Source organism: Asparagus officinalis, chromosome 10, assembly GCF_001876935.1.
Source record: "Asparagus officinalis chromosome 10, Aspof.V1, whole genome shotgun sequence".
Classification (NCBI taxonomy): domain Eukaryota; kingdom Viridiplantae; phylum Streptophyta; class Magnoliopsida; order Asparagales; family Asparagaceae; genus Asparagus; species Asparagus officinalis.
Window position 1 is genome coordinate 4,830,742 of NC_033803.1, and position 12,912 is coordinate 4,843,653.

General features: G+C 38.7%; 1 protein-coding gene across 1 annotated transcript in view; it reads left to right on the top strand.

Annotated features, from left to right (window-relative positions):
• LOC109825528 overlaps positions 3-12,912 on the top strand; it is a gene marked incomplete at its 5' end in the record, with an annotated part of 25,175 nt that continues 12,265 nt past the window's right edge. Inside the window, 6 exons of the mRNA XM_020392379.1 lie at positions 3-177; positions 960-1,087; positions 1,208-1,279; positions 1,373-1,518; positions 1,886-2,000; positions 2,082-2,162. Of these exons, the coding sequence (XP_020247968.1) occupies positions 3-177; positions 960-1,087; positions 1,208-1,279; positions 1,373-1,518; positions 1,886-2,000; positions 2,082-2,162 (717 nt within the window). The remainder of the gene's footprint in view (positions 178-959; positions 1,088-1,207; positions 1,280-1,372; positions 1,519-1,885; positions 2,001-2,081; positions 2,163-12,912) is intronic.

Genomic DNA, 12,912 nt, shown 5'->3' on the forward strand with positions numbered 1-12,912 from the left:
TCCCTCGAGATCCTCCACCCGATCTCTTCCCTTCGAAGGAGGAGGTCGTGAGGCTCTTCGCCGTCATCGCCATCGCCGCCTCCGTCGCCTTCGCCTGCAACAGAGCCGTCGTCTTCTTCAATCGCCAGCCCAACCCCTTCTGCGACTCCCGCGAGGCTCCTCAAGACCCGACGTCCGGTCCAAACCCTAACCCTAAACCCCGACGTTTCCTGCCTGTACATTTTGTTTATCTATGTTTTCTTGATTCCTCGTGCCGATGAATCGTGAGCTTAGGGTTTCAGCATTTTCTTAAAAAGAGAACAGGGCCGAATTTAGTCGCATTAGAGGCTATGGCAATTTCGGTCTGAAAAGAATTGAAATTTAATGATACTGCAATTTGCACAAATTTCAGCCCGATGGCAATTTTCACATTCTGATAGTATGATATTATAATGCACAGTTGAGGTCAAAATGTTTGAATTTCTTATGTGTAAAGTTTCATGATCATACCAATTCTCCAAAATCGAAATGTTTTTAACTTGTCTGGTCTCATTGATAATGTTTTGCCTGAACTAGTACCTGAATTCAATTCAGTTTTGAACTTGGGAGCTCGAACAATGACAGGACTATGGTCTTCTGTTAAGCATCACCGTCTTAACTTCATAGCATCTGCATGAACACGCTCGAGTTTTGACTTTGTTCTACTGGGTATGCTGTGACTTGCAGTGCATGCCACGTCCATGTGTCGGGTATAATTATTTTTTGTTTGGGGAATTGTTCTATACACAGTGAAACACGTTAATTATATAGCTATCTATCCATGATATATTCGGTTCTAAAATGATTGATTGTTGTAAGCTGCATCTTAGCATTTACGGGATAATTCTCCATTGCCACTAATATTTCTAGTTTGGCGTTCAATTTTGTCTTCTTCTGACAAGTAGTACTGTCCATTTTTGATGAAGCAAATCTTATTGCAGAGTTTTGTGAACCTTGTCCTGCCAATGGACATTGTTCCAGTGGCCAACTGGAGTGTTCACATGGCTACAAGAAGCTAGGGAGGAAATGCATAGAGGATGGAGAAATTAGCCAAACAGCTAAAAAATTTGTGAGTCCTTGACAATATTGGAACTATTGAAGCTACTTTATCATTTATCTGATGTATTAGGAGACTCATTCTGTATGTTTTCTCGTATAACTAATGTTAATGAATTTGTGTTAAATGCAGACAGAGTGGGTAGAAGACCATGTCTGCAATGCACATGCTCAAGTTTTATGCAATGAAGCTGGTAAAATATGGGTCTGTTATTATTTCCATGCTAGTTTTTCTTTTTCATGCAACTTAATAAAGAAGCAATTCAATTGTTGTAATTTGAGTGCTCCGACTTTTCAGTTTGAAGAGGCAGATATTATGAGGTTACTTGATGAAAAGAAGTCGAGGAACAATATGGGTCTGAAAGAAGACACTTTTATGCTTGCCAAACAAAAGGTTATAGATACTTTAAGAAACTCCTTAGAGAAAAGAGCCTTGATTAATGGGTACTTGACTTACCTTCACAATCTTTTTTTTAATCTCTTTCCTTTTCTTTTTTCCTCTTTTTGTACAATTTGTTTGCTAGGAAGAAGCTACCATTGATGCAGTTCCAATTATTGACCTTTTGTTCTTGCGTTTTGCTTGCGAGACAGTAAAACCGACATTAAAATCCATTTTCCCGTGCCCATTGCCTCGTTTGTATGTATGTATTGAGATGCTCTATGGACTATATCCTTTTCAAATGTGCCAGTTGAACTGCGTTATTCATTTACTGTTTTTCAAACAAACTAGTTATAATATTAAGCAAAATGACTATTAGCTTTGTGAGGGACGAGTTGCACTCTCATGTTTTTAACCATCTTTTTGATCTAGAAGCAAGGAGTATAAATGTCCAGACACGCGAGCAGAATCTTACAAGCCTGTCCTTTGCTGTGTCCGTCAATGGATATATGGGCATATTTTTTCTGTAGCGACATCTTCTGCAGTTGTAAGTCAACAGCAATAATTTGCTATAAATATTGTTCATTTGCCATTGGTGATGTTTTAATCTTTTTTCCTCAACTTGCAGTTTCTTGGTCTCATGAAATTTTTATGGGGTGTGCGGCACAAAAAAAATCTCTCAGCCAGAGCTGAACAACTTTATGAGCAGGTAGACCTGAAAGTGCTGTTTCCCAAGATACTATTTCATTTCCACTACTACATGGTTGGGAATTCTAACGCCCTACATATATATATGTTTGAGAGCTTTTTCTTTTCCCTTCTCTGTGTATTTCTTTGTTTGGTGCGCATGTAGGGTGGTTGAGTGGTGCTCCCTGCTATTGCTAGATTCGTTTACATATATCACAACCAAAATTGCGATTCAGAGATGTGAATATTTCTTTTTAGTGTTTGAATTAAAAAACCGTAACAGAAAAAATACACTATTGGACAGAACTCTTCATCAACATACTGTTGAAACCATAGTAGGTTATTTAGCAGTTATTGAGGTGCTGTCTCAATATTTGTTAAAAACCTGGTACTAGAGCTAACAATGCCTTGTTCAGTGGGGTCAAGCCGTCCCACTGGGGTATGGAAAGTACCTTGGAAGGGCGTTTTGCTTCAACAATATCTGTTGAAAACTTGATAGCTGTGCCATTGAAGCGTTACACACTGGTAAAAGTGTGGAGTTGGGGGTATCGTAGCGGTCCAAGGTCAATCTCGGTTCTTGTTCCATGAAAAGAGTGAAAGAAATAGAGAACTACAATTTCTCACTTTCTTTCTGAAGTCTGTATAAATTGTAGGTGAATACATGCATAATATTTTCTTGCCAGTGCTTTTATCTTGTTGCCAACACTGTCGGTCCCAAGCTAGGATAATCTGTCCCAATCTAGAATAAAAGAGGAGGATTGTATTAGGTAGCCGACAACTAGTGTAAAACATAGTCGGATCCACATGAAAAATGAATTCTATAAAGTAGTCGTTGAGGCGTTCACGCCGCGACGCGTTGCATCGATACCACCCCTATACTATGATAAATAAGTGAGGGTGATTTGCTAGGGCATCCCTCGGAAGTGACGCGTTACATCGCTATCACCCTGATATAATGACAAGTAAGCAAGGGTGTTCTAAGAGGGGTTATTCATTGGTGTAATTTGGGGGATAATGGAGTAATTTTTGGAACAACAATGTTTGGTGTTATTCATTGGTGTAATTAAAACTGGTGTTAACTTTGTGGTGTTATTAGTTTGTTGGTGTAATTGGGGGACAAATACCCCACTTTCCCCCAAATTATCCCAGCTATAAAACCCCCCCTCAGCCCCACCCTCAAAATTTACCCCACTTCGTTTGCTGGAACAAAATTACCCCACTTTGATGCCGCCATTCTCGTTCCCCACCGCGCGCTCCTCCGTCTTCGGGGTCGAGCCAGCTAGGGTTATCGGGGTCGAGCCAGCTATAAAACTCCCCCAAATTAGTTTGTTTGCTGGGTTTTGGTTATTGGGTGGAGGGCGGAGCTCAAGGAGGAGCTTGGGCTGATGGGTTTTGGTTATTGGATCCAGATCTCAAATGGGTTTTTATCAATTGGGAAATTCCATTATTATGATTGCTGTGTTGAATGTGATTTCACCGATTGCAGTATGAATTCAATGCATTGTATGTTCTTCTCCAAGCTCGTTCGCCCCCTCCGCCATTGCCGTTCTCGAGCTCGTTCGCCGCCGTTCTCGAGCTCTTTCGCCGACTCCGCCGACGTCGTTCTCGAGCTCGAACGCCCGCTCCGCCAGCGCCGTCGTCGTTCTCGAGCCCGTTCGCCGAGCGCCATCTCCTCCGCCGCCTCTTGCGCACCCAGGTACGTATTTGAGATCATCTTGTTGATTTGGGTCAATGGGCGTCGTGGATCAATTCAACCACAACTGTCATTTTCTGGTTTAAAGGCAGATCTTTGATGGTGTTTTATTTGTATTGTTATGATAATTTGATGTTGAAACTATGTACTTGTGAATTTTCTTGTATTGTTGTGATAAATTGATGTTGAAACTACGTACTTGTGATAATTTGATGTTGAAACTATGCTCTGGTGATTTGTATGACAGTTGAAAATTTTTGTGTGTTATTAAAGATTTTGGGGTTGTATGTTTGAACAATTATTGCAATTAAAAAATTTGTTAATATAGCATAAATATTAAAATAAACATCAAAATATTCAAAGATTGATTAATATTAATATTATTAATATTATTATATTATTTTATATTAAAATAATCTTAAAAATAATATTATTGTATATTATAACTATTATTTATTTTTTGATGTTATATTAAGTTAAACTTAAACTTAATTGAGCTATAAATATAATATTATAAAAAAATATCATACCAATTGTCCCACTCAAATTATCCCATTATCCCAGTTTATCCCAATTTATCCCACTCAAATTATCCTATTGGGTAAAATTACCCCCATTGGAACAAATTACCGCAATTTGTCCCAAATTACCCCAATGAATAACCCCCCCTAAGAGTCTACAATCCTCTAATAGGTTGCCAAATAGTATTAGACATAAACTAGAACAATATAAAAGAAAAATAGTAGGAGACTTTTACAGGAGAATAGAATTATGTTAGCTATTTGGAATATAGGTACACTTACCGGAAAGAGGATGGAAAAGATAAGTATAATTTGTTTACAAGAAACTAAATGGATAGGTAAAAATTTTAGAGAAATTGAAAATGCTGGATATAACTATGGTACACGGGAAAAGAGAAGAATAGGAACAGAGTGAGAGTTCTTGTAGATAACTTAATAAACGAAATTGTTGTAGATGTAAAAAGAGTTGGAGGTAGAATAATACTAATAATAGTTGTATTAGATGTAGAGGTTATTAATATTATTAGTTCTTTAGCACCACAAGTAGGCTTGCTCAAGAGTACTAAAAGTGATTTTTGGGATAGCTTAGATGAATTGGTACAAGAAATTCCATTGAGAGAGATTGTTTATAGGAGGGGATCTTAATGGACATTGTTGGTAAGAATAATAATGAATATGAGATGATCCATGGAAATTTCAGGTATGAAGATAGGAACGATTTGAGAGAATCGATTTTAGAGTTTGCAACATCATATGATTTGATAATAACAAATACATTTTTTACAAAAAAAGGATGAATACTTAATAACCTTTAAAAGTGGATTTAATAGTAGTTAAATTGACTTTTTTCTTACTAGAAGGGCAGATATGTTAACATGTAAAGATTGTAAAATTATACGTGGAGAGAGTTCAACTACACAACATAGTTTGATAGTATTAGACATATCTATTAAGAAGTGGAGTAGAAAAACTAACATGAACAAGAGACTAAGAACTAAATAGTAAAATTTAAAAGGAGAGCATTTAATGCATTTTAAGGATAAGATAATGAAAGAAGTATAGAAAATATAAATAATGAGACTAATATTATGTGGAATAACATGTCTTCTTGTACTAGGAAGGTGGCTAAAGATCTACTAGGAGATTCTAAAGGGTATAGATTAGATGGTAAGGAGAGTTGATGGAATGAGAGTGTGCAAAAGATTATTATAAAGAAGAAAACTTTATATAAGGGGTAGTAAAAGTCTAAGAGTAGAGAAAACTTAGAGAAATATAAGCTAGCAAAGAATGAAGCAAAAGGAGCGGTTAGTGAGAATAAATACAAAACTTATGAAAATTTCTATAAGAAGTTAGAATCTAAGGAGAGAGAGAAAGATATATATAAGCTTGCTAAGATTAGAAAAAGGAAGAGTAGGGATTTGGGTAATATTAGATATATTAAAAGTGAAAAATAAAAAAGTTCTAGTGACCGACGGGGAAATAAAAGAGGTAAAGGAGTTACTTTCATTAATTGTTCAATGCAATGTTATTAAAGCGCAAGGCGCAATGCGGGACGCAAAGGCCCCTTACACGCACCATGAGCCATGCGCACAACGATGCGCGCACCTCACTGAATTGAGGTGCACACCTCAAACAAATATTTTTCAACATAAGACAAACAAGCATATAGCCCCAACATGTTTATAAATTGTCATATAAAAAGACTAAGAAATATAATTTTACCTACTAAATCACGAAAGAGTCTTAATTAGCATGCATAACATAGCGAAATTCATAAGTTTTCACAAATCACAATGCAAAATAATATCCAACATAAGCAAAAGTCAACGAAACAAAACAAGCAAGTAGCAAAATAACAGAATGTTTAGTCATCCTCATTATCATTGTCATCTAACTCAAGTTTATTAGTCACCTACATCTGAAATTATGAAAATATCAACTTACATCATCAAACTATGCTCACTGATTTTGTAAAGTAACAAATAAGAAATATGTATTTTTATTTAAAATATAAAATATGTATTTTAAGTAACAATTACAAATTTACATGTTCATAATTTTCTAGTTAGCATGCTAGTTAGAGAGGGAAGTAACAATTAGCAACAATTATACTAAATTACTAATTACTATTTTCTTTTTACAGGTTAAACTTGAAAAAAATTGGAGAATGAAGTAGCAACTAGCAAGAAAGAGTCTATTACATGATGTAAATATGTAATTATGTGAAATATTTTCAAAATAGAAAAAACAGAAGAAAAACAAAAAAAGGAGAAAAAAAGCAGGAACAAACTTGATTTTGTTGAAAAAGTCGCCGGTCGACGGCGGCATCGTCGTCGGTCATCGTCATCGGCAACGACGGCCGACTTGTCGAGGTCGGGGCCGGTCGACGGCGGCATCGTCGTCGGTCATCGTCATCGGCAACGACGGCCGACTTGTCGAGGTCGGGGAGGGAGCAGAGAGACGAGAAAGACGAGAGAGGGAGCAGGCACGTGAGTTTAGAGAAAGAGAACGGCTTGAAACCCAAAAAAAATTCATCTCAACTTACAAAACGGGTTTGTGTCATTTGCGGGTGTAAAACCTGAAACCCAACTCATATTCAGTCTAAGTCTGGGGCGCACGCTTCGGTGCGCCCCGACTCAAGTGCTAGTACACACGAGGCGCGCACCTCGATAACACTGGTTTAATGATAACCAAACAAGTGAGCAAAATAGAGAATTAGCTCGTATTGTGAATGATAAAAACTATAGATATTGTCGAAAAATTAGGATTAACAAAGTTAAAGATGCTCTAAAGAAAATAAAAAGTGAAAGCCATAGGACTAGACGGTATCCCTATTAAAGTTTGTAGATGTCTTGGAGATATAGGTTTAGGATGATTAACTAAATTATTTAACAAGATTATTGAGACGAAGAGAATGCCTGATGAGTAGAGGATTAGTACTTTGATACTGATATACAAGAATAAAGAAGATATACAAAGTTCTTCAAATTATCGTGGTATAAGACTCAAGAGTCATACTATGAAACTTTGAGAGAGGGTAATTGAGCAAAGATTAAAAAAGGAGACAAGTATATCTGAAAATTAATTTAGTTTTATACTTTTTGGCTGGGAGGTTAACTATGGAATCTATACATATTTGGAGACGATTGATGGAGAGATATAGAGAGAAGAAAAATGATCTGCATATAGTTTTCATTGATCTAGAAAAAGCTTATGATAAAGTGTCTAGAGAGGTAATGTGATGGGTTTTAGAAAAAAAACATGTATCTAGTTTATATATTGATGTAATTAAAGATGTATGATAGAGTAGCAACTAAAGTACGAACTAATGATAGAGTGCGTAAATTGTTCCCTATTACTATAGGTTTACACCAAGGATCAGCTTTAAGCCTTTATCTTTTTGCATCAGTTATGAACCAACTTTCTAGACACAATGTTACATTAGACGCTCTCTAGGCGTCGAAGCCGGTGCCCAGCACATTATTATTAGCTCATATTATAGTTACTCTATCATACATATCTTTAATCACATCAATATATAAATTAGACACGTGTTTTATTTTTAAAAACCACCACATTATCTCTCTAGGGTCATCCCGCCATAGCCTACTATGACTCCATGAGCCTAGCCAAAAGCATCAGTCATATGTGCCCTCATTGGAAGCTCATTTGTCCTTGGCAAAACATGCATCAACATCTTCGGGGAGTTCCTGTGCATCACTATGTCAGAAGCAAATCAAGTGGCTGATGCCCTGTCGAAGCTTGGCCACTCTATCGTGCATCCATTACTTCCTTGATAAATTGGACCTGTCCAGATCCATTCAACATTTTTTGTGGCTGGATCAAATGGGATGTCCATATTGTCGACGCCGTTGGTGGAAATTTCTTCGTTTGTTTGCGCTTTTGTATCTTCAGAAGCTACTGTAATTTCAGGTCATAGTTTGACTTTTGTACAAGTGAAGTCTGTCTTACTTTTTTGCCGCTCTCTCATACTTAGAGAGGAGCTCCTGATGTAATTTTGTCTATCTGTCAATATATATAGGTTCGGTTTTAAAAAAAGAACCCGACGCCGAACGCCTGACCCGGTGCCTATCGCGCACCTAAGCGGTTTCTCTAAGCGTTTTTTATTTTTTAATTTTTAATTGTGATCTTTATTATACACATACACTCACTCACTCAATCAAAGATGCATAAATACTAAATACCAGCACATATGCTATCCAAAAGTATAATAGTCAATCAAAAATACATACATACTAGATATTAAGATATAATATCCCAAATCTAAAAGTTTAAGTCCCAAAATATCAGCAAAAAGACAATCAAACAAGAATAGTCTAGACTCTAATATAATAAATTAACAATATCCATCTAATTTAATCTCATCATCAGAAGTTTCGCCTCTGCTCCCTCATCGCCATTGTATGCAGGGAAAATTGCAAAGAAAAGAACAAAGAAAATTGATTTGTATTTCTTTGATTCCGATTACAACTTGATTACAAAAGAGAGGAGAACGAAATTGGTTCTTCCTCTTTGTTTAAAACTGGGTTCTTCACGGTGGCGATGGAGTGTCTCCCTCGAATGCTCGCGTCGAGTTTGCTCTCCGTTGACGATCCGCACGTCTTGATTCACTGGAACAATGTCTTCTCCTCACGATTTGACGTTGTGGAGAACTTGCGTGGCAAGTTTGAGAACTCAGAACGAGTTTAGAACTCTATGAAAGAGTTGATTTGAACCGAAGATCGGTTAATAGCCAAGGCTAGAAGAAAGCTCTGGTGGTCGATCCAAGCCCAGAAAATCCAACCGAAAAAGAGGAGAGCTTGAACTGAATTGATCTTCAATTATTTATAGAGGATTAAGGGGGTGAAACCGCCCCTTAAACCTCTCCTAAGTGGGGTGTAACCGCCCCCAAATCGTGGGAAACAGTTTTAGAACCGTTCGACTCATGTTGAATGAGTCAAACGCCCACGTTGGCGTTCAGGACCCTAACCTCACGTCTTAGGATTGAGACGCGAGGTTGGGTATTGGCTGAACATTGATGAACGCGAGGGTCGCTCGCGTTTTGGCTGTTTGTAACACGGGTCCGACTCCAGCGTTTTGATGTTGTAACGCGGGGTTCGACCTTGGCGTTTTGATGTTGAAACGCGAGGTTCGACCCTGGCGTTTTGATGTTAAAACGCGGGGTTCGACCATGGCGTTTTGATGTTGAAACGCGAGGTTTGACCCTGGCGTTTTGATGTTGTAACACGGGGAGGACCTCCGCGTCTTGCCTTGCAGAGATTATCACCAAGTAATCTCTTTTTGTCATAGCGTTGCAAAGATCATTGTCTTGTAATCTTCGTCTTGGCTCCTTGAGAATATGAGAGTCGTCAGATTGTAACTCCCGATGTTGATTGTGAAGGCTGTTGATAAGCTATCTATTTTGATTTTTAGACAGCCTACAGAACCCCCTCCAAAGTTTTCGAAAGTTCGCGGTTGACTGGGACGAATTTTCGGAATACTTTGGATCTTAACTCTGATCTTAGAGCTGTTAATTCCTTGTCGTAAAGGAGTCGTTCTCTGCACTTGCTTGAAGGCGTCTTGGTTGAAGGGATCTGCCACGTAGGACCTTTGTGAAGGTATGCGTCATAATCCTGCTTCTGGAATGCGGGGGTGGACCCCTGCGTTTTGGACTTGAGACGCGGGGCTGATTTCGGCGTTTTGGATTTGAAACCCGGTTGTGACCTCGGCGTCATGATTTTTTTGCATCGCTGGTCTAACCTCAGCATTTTGACTTGAAACGCGGCTATGACTTTGGCGTTATCGTCTTTGCATCGCGGGTCTGACCTCGGCGTTATCGTTTTTGCGACGCTGGTCTGACCTTGACGTTTCGATGTGAGACGCGGAGGTGACTTTCATGCATTTTTTTGAGACTTGTCTTCAACTTATTCGTTTCAAGTCTTGGCTCACGTCCATTAAGCTGGCGGGCCTGAAAACATGCATAGGATTTTTGGCAAACCCTCAGCCATCAACGGATTTGATAAGCCTTTACCGACTACCGTTTGAATCGGGCTAGCATGTGGATTGTCTAAGTCCGTTCCACATGTAACGTTGTGCTAAGAGAATAAACCCTCTTAGACTTGATGCTATGATTTTGAATACATAGACTTTGTCATTTTTACGGAAAAGGACTAACCGGCGACGCGTGTTAGGCGTAGGCTTATCCCTGCTTAGGATTTAGGATAAGGTTCCCCATGCGTGTGAGGCATGGATTTTGTCGTTATTAATAACAACCTGCTACGATATTGAATACGTAGGCTTTGCTATTATTACGGGAATAGGCTACCCGACAGCATGTGTTAGATGCAGACTTATCTCAAATTAGGGATCGAGATAAATTCCCCCAGGCATGAATCCTGGTGTCTTTTTCACGGCGAAAGATTAACCGGCAACGCGTGTTAGGCGTAGACTTATCTCTAATTAGGGATCGAGATAAAGTCTCCCATGCGTGAAGGCATGGATTTTTGGTGTCGTTTCTTCCCGTGTGGCTTGAAACACCGAAAGAAAGTTGGAAGTGCCAGAGGTATAGTATTAACTTGGCATGAATTTTCACCTAAAGTGAAATTCAAAAATTTTCTTTATTATCACTAGGATAATTCTAGAAAATATTTAATCTGCTGGGGATTTTATAATGAAAACTTGCTATTCTTGTTGGAAAAAAGGATTTAACAAGTTCATTAGGGGGGACTGTTAGAGGTGTTATGTTAACCTAACAGTATTTTATGGACCTATCGCTCTATTGAAGAGAGTCGATAAGTTGATTTGGTCGTCAGAGGTGTGGTGTTAACTTGACGGGTTTGTGGACCTATCGCTCCATTGAAGAGAGTCGATAAGGGGATTTTGTCAGAGGTGTAGTGTTAACGTGACAAGAAAGATATTGCTATGGAAGCAATTTTGAGAACTTATCAGAGGTTTGATGTTAACGTGACAGGAGGATGTTGCGATTAGAGCAACTTTGGGGACTTATTATCCTATTGGAGAGGATTGATAAGTGAATTTGTCAGAGGTTTAGTGTTAACGTGACAGGATGTGTGTTGCGATTGGAGCAACTTTGTGGACTTATCATCCTTTTGACGAGGATTGATAAGTGGGTTTTGTCAGAGGTGTATTGTTAACGTGACAAGAATTTGTGTTGCGATTGGAGCAACTTTGGAGACTTATCATCCTATTGACGATTGTGGACTTATCATCCTATTGACGAGGATTGATAAGTGAATTGTTGTCAGAGGTTTAATGTTAACGTGACAGGAATGTGTTGCGATTGGAGCAACTTTGTGGACTTATCATCCTATTGACGAGGATTGATAAGTAGATTTGTCAGAGGTTTAGTGTTAACATGACAGGATTTGTGTGTTGCGATCGGAGTAACTTTGTAGACTTATCATCCTATTGACGAGGATTGATAAGTAAATTTGTCAGAGGTATATTGTTAACGTGACAGGAATGTGTTGTGATTAGAGTAACTTTATGGACTTATCTGGGGAGAATTGCTAAGTGAGTTTGTCATCAGAACGATGAATTGTGATGCTCATGATTTGAGCAAGATTTTGAAGACTTAGTGTCTTGCTAGGGAAGATTGCGATTTGCGCAATTTTGAGGACCTATCATCCTATTGACAAGGATTGATAAGTTGATTGTCAGAGGTGTATTATTAACGTGACAAATTGGGAGTGATGCAAGCTGCATTCATACTCTGTGAGGGTGATGATCGTCAGAAGTGTAATGTTAACTCGACGATGTGAAAGATTCGTTACTCTTAATCCAATGGATTCCAAGTAACCAACCCCCAGTCTTGATTAAGACTTAGCAGGGGAAGAAAAAGAGGTAGACAAGGCACATTGCCTAGTGAGGCACTATCCATGAAGTCGAAATAGAGGCACATCACCTGGTAGGCCATGGCAGAAGAATTTGGAGGGAGCAGACTATCAGAGGTGATCATTAACGTGATAGTTTTAGTGGACCTGTCATCCTATTGAAGCGGATTGACAAGTTGATGAACTATCAGAGGTAAATGTTAACGTGATAGTTTTGGTAGATTCTGTGGTTGACAGAGGTATTTTATTGAACCAGAAATTTTATTATTCATAATCCAATGAACTACAAATAAACCAACCCCCAGTCTTGAATAAGTGCATGGGGAAAAAAGGGTAGATATGGCACGTCGCCTAGTGGGCCACAATCTAACGAGCTTGACTATCAGAGGTAGTTGTTAACGTGATAGTTATTGGAGACCCGGCATCCTACTGAAGAGGATTAGCTTCAGTGGTCGTAGTATCTTCCCCTTCTGACTGAGGAGATTGAGCTTGGTCCGATTGCTCAGGAGAAGATTGGGCTTGGTCCGATTGCTCGGGCTGATCTTGCCCACTTTGTTCTTCAGCTTTGATCCTGGCAATAATCTTTTGAGCCTGTTCGCCTTGAGAAATTAGTTGTCTCCAGGAACGGCATTCTGTAACCCTCATTTGTGCTAGAAGGTCGGTCTACAAGTTGTGTCGACAGGTCTCCACTAAGGTAGACTGTGT